Below are 15,900 nucleotides of genomic sequence, written 5' to 3' on the forward strand. Positions count from 1 at the left end.
AATGGGTTGGAAATGGCAATCTGAAAATTTAAAACACACACACACAAAGCATAAATGAAAATCTTGCAAACAGACATATTTATTTCCATGCCTAAGGCTCATGATTATGGCTTCATAATAATTATGATGCCTTGGGTTTGAATACTTATTATTAGTAAGAGTACTTTTAAACCCAAGTTTCCCCAACACTTACAATATTATTGACTTGACATACTCAACAGATTTATTTCCATGTCCCCAAGGGGGGAAATGGGTCAGCATTGCAATAATTGACAGAAACATCCAATTGTGCTTAAAAAAACTAGTGTTTTCTTCAGTGAGTCGACACATCAAGCTTTTCTTTAGGGAGAAAAAAAAACTTCATTATGCCTTAGCCTTTCAAACAAGGCCAGGGAAGATTTTCAGAGAACCGACAGCAGCTTGATAATTCAGGAGATGGGGATCTGTTCCCTGCAACTCAAAAATTGTAGCTAAAGAATTGAAACTGATAAATGCGCTACCATACACAAATAATGATCTTGGAAAGCAGACACTGACATCTGGAGTAGTTTTGTTCAATTTTTTTATCTGACGTGTGACACTATAAATGATGCTCTATGCAGAGCAAAATGTGATGTTGTTTACAGAGTAAATACTAAATGAATGTCAAAGAATGAATGTATCTTCAGTGTAAAACATCTTACCTGTTTCTTAATTTTCTCATTCATCGCATTCACATATGTCTGGAAAACTATGGAATGTAAATTGATAGCATCAATTTAATTATGGGTATGATGTTTACAAGGTAAAATGTTAAGACACAAAGGAGACACACAGATGGCCGATACAGCAGGAGATAACCACAATTTCTCTAGCATAAACCAACTAGCGGAATGCTTCTGCCCTGGATGGGATGTTAGTCCTTCACAAGGTGAATCTGAGCAATACATACATGAACCTCATACCAACTGAGTTCGAGGTACTTACTGTAAGTTATGGACCAAGTTTTTTCCCATTTTTTCAACAGGGAAAAAATTAGTCTGTAACTTATAGTGTGGACGAAGTAAGATAATTATTTATTATATCTCTGAGGTTAATTGGGCACGCGGGTAAGGAAACTAATTGAAGTTTAGCAGGCCATACAGTGACATATGGCCTGCAAAATTGACCAATCACACTGCATGTACAAAATCAAAATGCATTCACCTGATAAGTTTTCAAACCTTTTTGCAGATACTTGTAATTTACAGCGATACCACAGTCCCTTTGACTTATGCACTGGTTGTTGGAACTGTACATGTACATGTACATGTACATGTACATGTACATGTACAATTATGCATATTTAGAATACTGTGACATTCTTTTTCACAAAAGTATGGTGTATGCTTTGATGTTGAGACTGGTTCTTTAACCCTTTCCTGCCCGAGGGAAATGTCGAATTTTTCTAAATCGTTAACTATGAACTGGGAGACCACATGTGATATACCATTTAAAAGGTATTTTCTGGAGTGTGCTATAAATCACACCAACAGAGATGGAGGAGGTCACATATTAGAGTGAGAAAAATCCAAAACGAAAGAAAAAAAACATTGAAAATTTTCCTATTCGTTGTATATACTGGGTAGCCCCCTAAACTATAGCTTAATGTACAGCTCTTAGTGCATTGCTTGTTGTAAGATATCAACTGGGCCCTTAACGTACAAAGGAAAAAAAATCCAAAAGTTTGAGGGGTGGTAAATCAAGTCTCATATGGGAGGGGGGCATCATTTTATGCCTTCAATTTGTAGATCTTTCCAAGATCTTTTGGTTGTGCAAATTTCACACAAATTGACCAAATACTGAGCTCATAATTGCGTCTTGTGCCATATGGCACTCTTGGGCAGGAAAGGGTTAAGGCTCACTGCCCAAATGCATTACTGTGTACATGTAATTTGACAGAATAAGTACTAAAATTGTGACAAGGTTTTATTACAATTATTCTTGCCCAAGAAACAAGAAAGGCTCCTTATATGTGTTTTGGTCTTCCCAAAATATGTGGGGATTCCACAAAAAGGTGAATTTATGAAGAACAGAAAATTAGCAAAAGCTTAATGACTGCGGCAGTGTTTGTTACAGCATACTTCTCTCACCTGACATGCATTTCTTGGCAAGTTGTGAGGCATAATAGATTGGAACATCATGAAGCTCTGGATGGTTTTGCCAATACTCATCTGAATTCAATCATTTAAAAATCACTCAGTATGCAATCCAGCAATCCTCATATGACCATAAAAAAATAAATATATGTGGAAACGTACAATAATGTGCCCTTGAAGGAGCAGTGTCACCAATTTTTAATGCCACTTTGAATCGCCAAAATATTTGTATGGATGTAAAAGTCTTGAAAAATAATGGTTTAGTTTTGTTAACAATAACTCCACTAGTGTACAGACACTGGTCTCATTCATCATTGCGTATGGATGGCTTGGATGGAAATAGATTGCAACTTAAAAAATTGGCCAGATTTTTTCATGTTCCTGCCATGTACCTTCGACAAAATAAATTAATGGCTAAAAACTGATTAAAATTTATTTTAATTTGCTTGGAGAAATCTTCCATATTTTCCTCCTGGTGTTCTAAGAGCAATTTCATGTTGGAGACGAAGAGCTTAGTCAAATATTTGAAGAGTTTTGACCAACACATAGCAAAATATCTGCGGCAGTGCCTCTTGAATGGTAATCCTTAATTAACACTATTGCCAAAAATCCAGTTGGACAAAATCTGAATTTGAATCTCCTTGTGGTACTGATGTATGTACACTGTATGGTATAAATAATTAAAATTAAGTGTCTATATGTGGTTTACAACACAATTGAGTGTTTGGCTATTACGTTGGTAACCTGTAACACTTGCTATAGTTGCATGCCCATGAGTAATCCTTGATGTTATGGGTAATCATAACAGAGGTAAGAGCCATTTTAATCAGAAAGCAATAAAAAAATTGTTACAGATGCAAAGCTTAATGCAACATGTGGCTATAATATATTTATTAATAACATGATGTCCTTGGTTTAGGAGTCAGTTGTCTGCCCACATCAAGTGTCCATTAGTGTGGGCTGATATCATACCCACCTAAAATAAGAAGCAACTCTTGAGCTCTTCCAAGAGCAAACACAGGGATCAAGCATCGTCCACCACGATTCACAATGTCATGAACAGTACCTGGACAGACAAAGATTGTTAGTACACATACACGTATTATCAATAAGTAACCCAGTTTGAAGTTTCTCTGTCTACATGTTCAGACAAACAGACTGTAATGCAACTTAAAGCTTTTGGAGGTAGGAAAATAATCAATTTCTTGTCAAGCAAATACACTTAAAATGCCCAAGCTCCATACATGTCTTTTACTGTACATGTACTGCGTTGTTGGATATGATTGCAAAATAATTTTTTAAAACATTTGTAATTTAAACTGGCCAGCAAACTACTAATTTCTTGAGAAGTTGTAAAAAATTTAGGCATTTTTCAGCATGTAAACTGTACATGTATGTAACAACAGTTGTTGAGGCAGTTTACATAGTACTTACTTGTAAATCTGTTTTCTCTGTCTTCACGTTTCTCGTGAATGTGTGTTCCATAAGTTGATTCCTAGGGTTTTAAACAGATGGAATGTTACTTTGATTATACTTATTTTACACTGTAAATAATCATTCAATAGTTGGCTCAACATGAAATCCCAAAGTTTTGAATTCTCCACACAAGGCAAAAAGGACAAGTTAGATCAGACCAAAACTGAACTTACTTCAAGTTTTAATGACATTAAAATCAGGGGTTTCATTAAGTTTTGAAGTAGGGGGGCACCTATAGGAGAGTAGCTGGGCAGAAAATTACACTTGAAGTGAATTTCTTGATGTTCAGTTTGAAAGTAGGCAGGTACTGACTCTTGTGTATCCTGGTACTGGTACCCAGGTCCTGCCTTCTAATGAGAACCCTGTAAAATAATGCAATTTAAGGACGGTGCCTACTTTTGTTACTGTGCATCTCAAGATACTCGGGTTTGCTACGGGTGGTGCCTACTAACAGAGGGATAGTTTTGCGTGGTTTAAAACTATGCGGCGAAAACAGAACTTAGTAAGTGTTATTGGTATCCAAAAAGACAATTGGGGGTAACCATGCATTATTCAGAGACAATAAAGCTTCAATTTGATAAAAAATTGCTTTGCTTTGCACTTTTTAGAATTATTGTTTCTTAATTATCTCTAAAATGCGTGGTTACACTCAATTTTCTTTTTGGATTCCAATAGCCCTTGCTAAGATCTGCCTTTAATAAACTGCCCAAAAATACCTCTGTATTGGTAGGCACCATCCTTAACTACATGTAACTGTTAGTGGTCAGCAGATCAAGCTTGTGACACAAGCTCACATGGGTCTTCATGGGCATGTTTCAGGAACATTCTGTCAGCTGTCTGCATGATTTGTTTTAGTCTTGTTTTGCCTCCTCCCCTTCCTCCCTTCTCCCGTGAGTGCTTATTCAGTGTGACAGGTGGACGCCTGGAGGCCTGATTCTTGTTATAAACAGGGATAACCAACCATGGGAGTGGTACTTGGTCTAGGGGCTGGCTGCCCTCCAATGCGAGCCCCTGGACATCCCTAGCACCCACCCTCCACATGGCAATGCAAATTTGCTGTCATTTCAAAACCCAAAAATGTTTGTCTGTCAGCGGAAACAACGAAATAATTGTAAAGTTTGTTATAAATTATCACCCCAGTGCAACAAAACTCTTGATTTGTGCCTCTGGCCAGAGACAGAGTAGGCTGGTATTGATTGAAACATGAAAAAATGTTAGGCTAATGTTTTTCAAGTTCTCGCATTTTTGTTTCCAAAATGCGCTAGAACAGATCATGAGTTGTTCCTTTCGAGAATTGAGTTGATTTCTTTCCTCTCGTCATTCTAGAATTATTTTTCAGCTGATTGAAGGTCTTATTTCATCATTTTTAACAAGAGATACCAAAAAACCCCATGATACTTCCACTTCAAGTTTGCCACTTGTATACTTACACATACAGGTAACAATATATCCCATTTCATCTTGGGAGAAGTAAATGCATCAATCATGTAATAAATATAATTTAATTGTGTATTGATATTCGGCCAAGCGGAGCACAACTACCGCACATGTACATAGACCAACTGGCACTCAATCACAGTCATCATTGCAAAAATAATATCAGAACTTTATAAAGAGTCAAGCATATGGCGCTATTAACAGCTCCTTACAATGTACTCCTGAAAAATGAGTACATGATAGTTTTAAATAGTACAGGATTGAACTGCAATAACATGGTATGTAACATTAATTTAAATATGTGATTCCAACTTACAATGATGAGAACATCTGGTGAAATGCTAGGAATCTCTGCTGCCATCAGATGACGATCCTCTTGGCGGGAAAAATCACCAGTGTAAAGAATCTGCAGAACGAAAAGTACAAACTGGTGTAAAACTACGTAAAGGCATTAGCCTTGATCTATGTAGTGCTTGTTGGTTGAGATGTACATGTACCTGTAGGCATTACTGAATGTCATTATCATAGCAAGGGATGAGGATTGCATAGTTACATGTATATGTATACTAAATATTACTCAAAAGCAAGGAATCATTAAAGTTGTACCGAAAAAACGAAAAAACCGACTGTACTTAGAAAATTGGCGACCAATATCACTTCTTAATATTGATTATAAGATTGCTGCCAAAACCATCGCAGGCCGGATCTCTAAACTTCTCCCAAAACTTATCAGTGAAGACCAAACCGGATATATTAAAGGTCGATACATAGGACAAAACATCAGGCTGATCGAAGATATACTGCGGGTATCTTCTTTAGAAGCTATACCTGGCTTAGCTATATTCATTGATTTCAAAAAGGCTTTTGATTCAGTCGATTGGAACTTCTTAAGCAAGACGTTAGAAGCGTTTAATTTTGGCCCTCAGCTTAGAAGATGGATTACAACTTTTTATAATGGGTGCTCCAGCTGCGTCATTAATAATGGACACGCTTCCGAATTTTTCTCTCTACATCGCGGAGTTAGACAAGGCTGTCCGCTGTCCGGCATTCTTTTCACTCTCTGTGCCGAAATTTTAGCAAACGTCATAAGAAATGACGATAATATCCACGGTATAAAAATTTATGGTAAAGAATTTAAGCTCTCCCAGTATGCCGATGATACAACCGCCTTCGTGTCCGATACAACTTCTGCAGAAAACTTGTTTAAACTCCTTCGCGCCTTCCAAGAATGTTCCGGCCTAGAAGTAAACACATCTAAGACAGAAGGGATGTGGATAGGTGCAAACAAGGGTGATAATTCAAAACCTCTTAATATTGCTTGGCCATTAGAAGCGATATACGCTCTCGGAATTAATTTCTCTTACGATGAAAATGAATGCTTCCAAAAGAACTTTGAAGAAAAATTAAAATCCATGAAAAATCTTTTGAATTTATGGAAACCAAGAAACCTCACCTTGTACGGCCGGATTACTATCCTGAAATCCCTGGGCCTATCTAAGCTTATTTATAACACATCAGTGCTCAAGTTTCCCGTAACTTTTACAGCTTCAGTCAAGCGAACTATTTGTGACTTCGTGTGGAACGGCAAACCGAAAATTAAGCATAACACGTTAATTGGCCCAATATCTAAAGGCGGCTTAAATCTTCCCGACTTCGAAATAATTAATAATGCACTCAAAGTGGTTTGGATAAGGAGATTATATGAAAGTAAAGAGGATGCCAGCTGGAGTCACATACCCCTGGTATTTATAAGACACCTAGGTGGCCCTTTTTTATTTAAATGCAATTATGATCTTAAGTATCTTAACTTAAATATACCAATTGATTTCTATAAGGATACACTTTTAATCTGGCAAACATTGAATCAACATACCCCTCAAACCAAAGAACAAATATTAGAAGAAATCATCTGGAATAACAGGTTTATTAAAATAGAAGGCCTGTCTGTATATTACAGAGAATGGCACAATGCTGGAATCGCTAGAGTAAAAGATATCTTCAACAAACACAAATTCCTTGCCCCTGACGAGTTTAGTAACAAGTTCTCTTTGAAATCTTCCAACTTTCTGAAATATCTCGCATTGTGTAGCGCGATCCCCCGAGACTGGATTCGAATATTGAAAGACACCCACGAAACCTCTGCTCCGGTCCCAGACACTGTCAACACGATATCAATAAATAAGCTTTCTTGCAAAATAGTGACTCAGAGTTTAATCATCAAAAAATTTCAACCTCCAACTGCTGAAAGAAGAATGAGGCAAGCAAACTTAGATGACAACGCAATTCAAACAATCTACAATATCCCATTTAATGTCACTAAAGATATTAAACTCGCCATCTTTCAATACAAAGTCGTGCACCATATTCTGCCAACTAACGCAACCTTATTTAGAGATAAAATTAAAGAGAAGGATAACTGCCATCTTTGCGAACAAAAACAAACACTAACCCACTTATTTATTTCTTGTTCGTTTGTCAAAAGTTTTTGGACAGAATTTACAAATTGGTGGAATACAAAAAATGACGATTCTATCGAGCTCAACGAAGAAAATATTATCTATGGCTTCACCAACAATATCGCGCTGCAACTTGGCCTGAACTTCAGTTTAATAATTGCAAAATATTACATTTACATTGCCTCGAGAGAAGAAGACCCCTATTTCTTTGATACCTTCCTTGCTGTTCTGAGAAGCAAACTCGACATAGAAAAACATAATTCAAAATTACAAATCAATCTTTAAATGCCATAGAACTAAAACCTACCTTTTTGTGATTTTTGCTATTTAACGTAAGCTGCATTTTGGGTATTGTAAATTGTAATCAAATATCTTTTTTTTTTCTTCTTCTATTAATTAATTTTAAGCTAATTAAGTCTTGTATTGTAGTGTATTGTATTTCCTTAGCTTGTATGTATGTTTGTCACTATTTCTCTGTAACTCTTCATTACAAGTGAAATAAAATTTAACAAAAAAAAAAAAAAAAAAAAAATATGTAGCGTGTGACATGATTGGTGTCTCACGCCAACTTTATTTTGAGCCGTACTTTAAAACAGTACTGTAGTTTTGGAAATATTTTCCATTATATGTTATTACATGTATACCCTTCCTCCATTAAGCTTTGTAATTATTTTTATAATCTGTTACATGTAGAACTTCACTCAACAGTATCAGCATTCTTGTTAGAAGTGGGTAAACGGTTCTTTTTATGGATGAAAATCCTTAAATGTTACTATGGCTTGTTAAAATTTTTTTCCTGAAATAATTGAAACCATTTTCAATAATTCATTGTATATTTTAGAAAAAAAAAACATGTCCTATTGGCTTGTTTAGTGAATTTCCTTTCCAGAAATAAAGCAAAAACATATATCAGATAATATCACATTGTAAATCCTGCAAAGCAATCATTCTTGGTTTTGAGTATTTTCTCTCATCAAAAACAATGCTGACTTCAAGCTCTGCCATGTTTGGTTTCCATTCTTCCCGCGGCCATCTCGCTCCCATCATTTACAGGGAGACATCAACAAGATGGCATCCACCTGCTCTTGAAAACGCCTTTCAAAAATCTTGGCAAGAACCATGAGTATGTGTATCATTTTGCAAAATAAATAAAATGTACCTTTACACCAGCAATTTCAATCATAAACATGGCAGCTCCAAGAACATGACCAGCATGGTAGCACCAAAACTTGATCCCATTGACTTCTTTCTCCTGCAGGTAAAACAAGTAATATTCTAAGCTGCTTCTCATGCATACAGAAGTCTGGTTTTGGAAAGATTTTCACTCAGCTCCATACATTTTACATTCATTACACATGTGAGCATGAATAAAACTTAAGATGAAGAATGTTCACATTATCAATGTCAGTAGGAGACTTCTTTTTTTTTCTTATTATTATGAAGAGATTGCAACACTGTTTTCTGTACAAGACTAAACATACATTCAATCACCTTTCACATGCAAGTTCACATTTCAAAAGAATCAGGGTTTTAAGGATAAGGAGAGCAAAGCAGATCAAAAATGAAAATTGAAATCAAAAATTTGTCATAAAGTAGTTACACCGTACATACATGTACAGTTACCAATGCCCCCAAAGTATTAAAACAAAAAAATTAAAATGGTTTCAAACAAGTGCAGCTACTGATGATACCTGATGAAAATGAATTGTCTCAATCTTGTCCATGCTTTTTTCCAGATCTGACTCTGTGTACAGCATATCTTCTGTGGCAATGTTGCTGGTGAAAAGAATACAAACAATGACCAGTTAGGGACGTTTTAAACTTAAAATCTGGCATTTTGATGACACAGAGTATGATTTATAACTGTACGTAATTTTAAAATTAATAAATTCTCCATGTTCTGCAAAGATTACTACATTAATGACTCCCTTAGATGGGATTCTGCATGAACCTGACATGAATAAAACTATGTACATGTACATTGTATTATAATTGTATTATTGAATATTTCAAAACCAACGCGACTGACTGATGAGGCCTTCTGACGAAAATAGTTTTACAGTCGCATAGGTAAATGAGTTTTTCCTGATCAAGATGATGCTGAGAAATACTTTCTTGGTTTTGATTAACAAAATTTCACAGTGAGAGAAGTTAGGGCAATTTGTGAATTCATAAGCCCCTTAAATTTCTTAGTTTAATTTGTTAGTTAAAGTTATTTCAGCCATCAACAAGTACTCACCTAACTTTAACATAATCTGACAGTAACCATCTGGGTGTGAAAAGGGCAAATCAAAAACATCAGTTACCAAATGAACATACATTGTAGCATATACTAAAATGAATATTAAAGAACAACATTACAACATAAAGTACTGTTAGTACACTATTGTATTTTGTTAATCTGAAAACTGAATCATCAATCTTCTTTAAGATAATAGCAAGATAACTAATTAAGGTAACACTAAAAATAATGATAATGATGATAAAGATGATGATAAATAAAAAAGCCAGCTTGCCCACTTTTATGAGGAAAAATTGCCAAATACAGCAAGTGAACTGAAACCAATTAATTTTACTAATATGTGTGCTCCAATTTCAATTAATTAACAGAGGTGTATTTTGCATATCCACCTGTGTATACATGTACGCTTATAATACATTTTACATTACCTGTATATTGCTTTGGTTGCATGTGTCATGAATACTCTTCCTTTAAAGGTTGTCTAGAATATAGAAAAAACAAAATAAGACTTTCAGTGATCAATAACCCATCAACTCCAGAACGCACTCAGACTGGGAGAGCACAAAGTGTCCAGTGAGGATCCCTCGCGAGTAAAATATGGGACAAATTATTACATAAACAATGATAAGGGTTATCAGTTATTTTGAAATACATGTAAATATGTAAAGTCTAAATAGCAGTGACCAGAATGAGACTTGCTCTTGCTGTAGTGGCTCCCCTGCCTGAGTGTCAGCGTGTATGACTATTTCAAGGCAAAGCTCAATAAATAAAAAATGATAATTATTATAAAAATTCTTTACATGATAAATAGCTGGGTTTTGTGAAATAAAACGTATAAGATAACTCTATCAGTAGGTACCTTTTCTAAAAACCACGGAAGAGATCCACAGTGATCCAGGTGAAAACTAAAAACAAAATATAAAAATTTCCAATGGTCAAAAATATATTGCTCTCATTTATTTACCAGACATAAAATACAGTTGATTGAAAAAAAGAGTCTCCAAATTAATACATGTAACTGAAAGGTCATAGGTTTGACTCCTGTTGGGGAACTTGGATTTCTTTTTTCTGAGTATGCTTGTGACACTGACTGAATAATGCATTTTTCTCAATTATTGTATCATCACATCATCACCGGGGTACCAGACAGACTTAAAAAGAGCACAACTCTTAAGTTCTACAGTCCAGCTGTGGGAATGCCCTCTTTTGTCCACAGTGCCAGAGAAGCAGAACATATACATGTACATGTAGATATCCATTTTGAACTGATCGATTTGCTGTAAGAAGTTTGCATCAATCTTGTTACAATGTACTTACTGGCTGACAAGAAGAAGGTCAATTTCTGCCGTGTCTATTTCATCAAGGAAAGGAAGAGATTCCAATCCAGACATCCCAGGATGAATGCCACAATCCAACTGAAATACCAAAACCAAGGATATGAGACATTTGACTGTGTGACTACATTGCAAATAATGTAAATTAAAGCCACACAAAACAGAGAAACACATCAGACAGCAGGACCCAGTTGTTCAAACCCTGATGAAGCTAATCCTGGGTTAACGTGAACTACATGCACAACTCGAGTTTAATTACTAATCAATAGTGATTTTTCTAAAATTATTTTGTCCCTCAGTTTTGACTTAGACTTTCCTTTACTTTAAGCTTAAAATAAGCTTTTAGGGGCATGTTTAACGAGCAAGCTGAAAATGTCGGTTAACTTTTAATCCTGGATTAGCATTAATCGGCTTTTGAACAACCAGGCCCAGATCTCTAACACTCAAGGAGAGCAAAGAGCTTTATTTCAGAAAACAGCAACATGAGGTAGCAAAGAGGTAAAAAATAATGTACCACTGTAAAGTTATGGTATCTAATACCCTACAAGTAGAGATTCCTTTGATCATAATTTCCTACAAAAATCATGAAGGTTTCTTTGTAGGAAGATTAAAGGGACCTCTGCTTGCTTGACCAGCACGGTATATGTAGGTAGCCAAGAGAAACAAGCTAGCTTGCTTTTTTCAAGATAACCAGGTGTTTTAAACAGCCAGTGTGGAAGAATGTAAGAGTCTACTGCCAAGAGTACGGTATAAAAAGCACCGAATGACTAAAGGGCGTCTGAACGATTTCAACATTTGACCAACAATCATTCAACAAAAGTTGAACGGATGTTGGGTAAATGTTGGATGAACAGAGTGTTCAAATGGTTTCAATGCAATTCAACATTTTCAAGAACAAAGAAAATGTTGTATCGATGTTGAATGAAAGTTTTTAAAACCAATTTCAATTTGATTCAACGCACTTTCAACAAGCTTTCAACATTTTTTAACTCTTTCAACAAAATTGAATGGCCTGTTCAAATGCCCCGGACATGTGTTTCAACAAAGTGTTGACACATGTCAAAGCAAATGTTGAACCTGTTTTAAACAGGCCTTAACTCCTCATAAAACCAATCAAATCTCTTTGTTTGGCTTGGTCATTACATCAGTACAAGTAATAAGCCTGTAACCATGATTGGCCAATCACTTGGATCTGGTGTGCTGAACATCTGCAGAATAAATACTTAAGGACGGTGCCTACTATTGTTACTGCGCATATGTTCTGCGCATCTTGATATACTCGGGTTTCCTATGGGTGGTGCCTGCTAACACAGGAATATTTTTGCGCGGTTTAAAACTATGCGGAGAAAGAAGAACTTAGCAAACGCTTTTGGTATCTCGAAAGAAAATTGGGGGTAACCATGCATTTTTCAGAGATAATTAAGCTTCAATTTAGGAAAAAAATCCCATACATTGCTTCATATTTTGGCGCTTTTTAGAGATATTTTTGCTTAATTATCTCTGAAAAATGCGTGGCTACCCCCAATTTTCTTTTTGGATTCCAATAGTCTGTTTTTCCCGCATAGTCATAAACCGCATAAAAATACTTCGATATTAGTAGGCTCCGTCCTTAATTACTAACATACCATCACTTTCTTCCCTTTGAATTCTAGTATGTGACATGACCTCCCAACTTCTTGACCAGATCCCCTAAGGAAAACAGAATATTTTGATTTCTCCAAGGGGTACACACGTGAGTATCTCAATGTTATAGAAGAAGTGACAGTTTTCTCTCATCTGACATCTCCTTCCAAGTTTGTAAATTTTCATAAATTTGAAGATTTCAAAAGACTGGGACGAAAATTAACTTGAAAATTTCACAATATTTTTTTGTAGCTACATTGTACAATTATTAGTTCAGTTCTGGGGATATCTCTATGTATTCATCTCTGGCCAGGGCTTCTGATATTTCGCGCGGCCGCGGAGCCGTGAAATTCAGGTATATCCGCGGAATCCCGCAAAATTCACAAAAAAACGCGTTATACCGCGAAATTCGTTTAAAATCCTACCAAATACATGTCGTTACAACATATTTGAAACTTATCTTGGCTTCTGGGGCTGTTTACTTTCCATAAAAGCAAATTTATCTTGAAATTTCGTCACTGCCACGAGTAAACATAACGTACCAAAACTACCAGGCGTTCTTGGATTAATGTTGTGAAAAACTGGGCACAACAAATGAGAAGACTTTTCGGTGACACTATACGGAGTGGGAAAGGAAACTGCTGTCTGTAGTAATGCAGGCACATGTTTAGTCGTACGTGCAGGACACGATCGAAGACACAACAATGTTTTGACTTCACAAATGGATTTGAACCTTCGATCACGAACAATCTTGCCTGGTAAACTGCAAAGCAACACAAGAGACCAAGGAGAGAAAAATAATTAATAAATTTATTGCGTTGCTGTGTTCGGCTCTAAAGTTGAAAAAGGAGGTTAACCGGCCGGGCGTTTCGGTAAAGCTTATGTGTTTTTCTTGTAGCTTGAAACAAGTACAATTGCCTTGAGAACTGTGTTTGGATGAACTTTTGTGTTTTCTTTCTTTCCCTGAATTTGACATCCTTCCAATATATCTTTTTTTCCGGAATCTTTCTTCTTGGCTTTCTTCTTTGTTTTTCTGCGAAATTTGCCCTGAAAATTGTCGCGAAATCGGCCATTTTCTCCGCAAATTTGTCTCCAAAAATTCCCGCGAAATTTGACTTTTTTCCCCGCGAATTATCAGAAGCCCTGTCTGGCTTAAAATAACAAGATAGAAATAGAAAACAGTGCATAATATAAATTATTATCTAGAATTATTAAGATCTTAACCCTTCCACTGCCATGTGTTGCTTTTGCAATGATGCAAAATAGCATCTACATGTAAAATTCTTTAATTTTAGTTGGTCTTCCTTTCCTGATATGAAAATTAATTAAAGGACAGTTCCTCTTAATACAAAGGTATTTTTATCAGTTTATGACTATGAGGGAAAAGCAGATCTTGATAAGGGCTATTGGAATCCAGAAAGAAAATTGGGGATAACCACGCATGTTTCAGAAGTAATTAGACAGAGACAATAATTTTTGGGAAGCTGAAAAAAAAATTACCAAAGTATGGCATTTTGCTCCAAATTGCAGCTTGATTATCTCTGAAAAATGCATGATTACCCCTAACTTTTTTTATTGGATATTTGCAACAACCCTTACGAAGACTTGCTTTTCCTGTATGTTTTATAAGTCTTAAGAAACGCCGAGTCTCTAGAATCATCCCAAGATGTGCAGCATTAAACAAAAGGTGAGCCACCAAGCTATTTCTATTTGACTGGCAAGCCACTGAGCCACTTGAATTTATCATAGTGGAAAATTGGCCCTGTATTCTATAGCATTGCCCATTTATAACCCATTTTTGTGTATTCTTACTGAACAAATTAGGTCAGGCATTTGACAATAACAGTCTCGTGAGTTTATTAGTAAGATTAAGTAAACTAGTGAGCTTGCATTTTTTTGCTGCCAGTCTCAGTTTCATTGAAAATAGAAATACCGTGATTAAATTCTACCTAAATTTTATTGTTGTCAGTTATGGAATACTACATTATTGTTTAACCCCGAGAAACGTTAGTGGAACTAAAGCCAATTTAATTCAAACAACCAAGCACGTTTTCAGAGGTTTTGTGCATGCTTGAGGCAGACATGTAATTTAGGACAGGGTAAGCCGCCTCAAAATACCTCGAATTCTACTCTTGTTGATCCATTTAAATAACAGAAAAGAAGACACACTTACAGTGGAGTTATTCTGAGCAAGTCGCTCTCCTCCGGCGGTATAATTGACTCGGGTTTTCTCTTCACCGCGCCCGCCATTTTGTTTCTGATGTTCCTTGGCTGCGCCCGCGATCATTACCTACCTTACGTTCGGTCGTGTAAGATTTATGAATTGTCTTTTTTGGGGGGAGCGGGTGGCCAGTGGGCCATGGGGCACACCATGCACCAATCTCCACGGCTGGCACAACGACAAAAGAGAAAAAAAAATAATGACTTCTATTTCAAATAGGGTAAAAGGAAATTTCTTAACAGTCAAGGCACCTAATTATGGGCACTGCTAGCTCGAGAAAAATGTTCGAAACACCAATTTTAAATAATTCACTGCGCGTATGTATTATGAGGATTATTTTAGGAGGAAATGTAATCTGATGAAGTTTCTGTATTAATAATGGTAACGGGTGGAGTCTGTAATCATACGAAAATCGGACGACCGCGCAGCGGGAGTCCAATTTTTTTAATCACGCATAAACTGTCCGATTAATGTTCAAATAGGGCCTGCTGATAACCAATCAGATTCAAGAATTTTGTTATAGTTAATCATTATTAATCAGATGGCTGGAAAACGAAGAATACTGTTAGAGTGGAAGTAAATACCCCTTGGGTTACGACCCCATTTTGTGTGCTATAAGGGATGCTCCACCCAAAAGCGATGCCTTGTTTAAACTCGCAGCTCGCCGCCGGTCTGCTTGATAGCGGGAAGCGATGAGAAGTTGATGTCTTAAAATATTTAATCGCAGGCTAACCTCGTAGTATGCCAAAAGAGAAGCGAAATTTAGGAAATGTTGGCATCCGAGCGTGAGAGAATAGATGTGAACAAGAAACATTTGGTTTAGATAGTGACGCGAGTTTCAATCAGTGAATCACATGCAGTTTGATAACAAAACGCTGAAAACGCGATAGTGGCAACACTCGCACGGACAGTCTACAATGCAACATGAACTGAATTCTAGTAGTTTACATTGCGAGAGAAAATAATGGCAATCAGGAAGGCAAGTTGACACACC

At 36.3% G+C, this 15,900-nt stretch overlaps 1 protein-coding gene across 1 annotated transcript in view; it reads right to left on the reverse strand.

The window, feature by feature from the left end:
• The window catches only part of LOC146456807 (cleavage and polyadenylation specificity factor subunit 3-like), a 28,666-nt gene extending 13,684 nt beyond the window's left edge, over nt 1-14,982 (reverse strand). The window contains exons 1-14 of the mRNA XM_085092774.1: nt 14,859-14,982; nt 12,688-12,751; nt 11,046-11,143; nt 10,588-10,633; nt 10,157-10,209; nt 9,726-9,755; nt 9,178-9,262; nt 8,646-8,738; nt 5,347-5,436; nt 3,552-3,612; nt 3,094-3,183; nt 2,112-2,192; nt 684-730; nt 1-20 (exon numbers count right to left, since the gene is read on the reverse strand). The exon at nt 1-20 is cut by the window's left edge and continues 28 nt beyond it. Of these exons, the coding sequence (XP_084948900.1) occupies nt 1-20; nt 684-730; nt 2,112-2,192; nt 3,094-3,183; nt 3,552-3,612; nt 5,347-5,436; nt 8,646-8,738; nt 9,178-9,262; nt 9,726-9,755; nt 10,157-10,209; nt 10,588-10,633; nt 11,046-11,143; nt 12,688-12,751; nt 14,859-14,935 (935 nt within the window). The 5' untranslated portion in view covers nt 14,936-14,982. The remainder of the gene's footprint in view (nt 21-683; nt 731-2,111; nt 2,193-3,093; nt 3,184-3,551; nt 3,613-5,346; nt 5,437-8,645; nt 8,739-9,177; nt 9,263-9,725; nt 9,756-10,156; nt 10,210-10,587; nt 10,634-11,045; nt 11,144-12,687; nt 12,752-14,858) is intronic.
• Nucleotides 14,983-15,900: the final 918 nt, after the last annotated feature.

This window comes from Pavona decussata, unplaced genomic scaffold, assembly GCF_977016875.1.
Source record: "Pavona decussata unplaced genomic scaffold, jaPavDecu1.1 SCAFFOLD_254, whole genome shotgun sequence".
NCBI classification, from domain to species: Eukaryota; Metazoa; Cnidaria; class Anthozoa; order Scleractinia; family Agariciidae; genus Pavona; species Pavona decussata.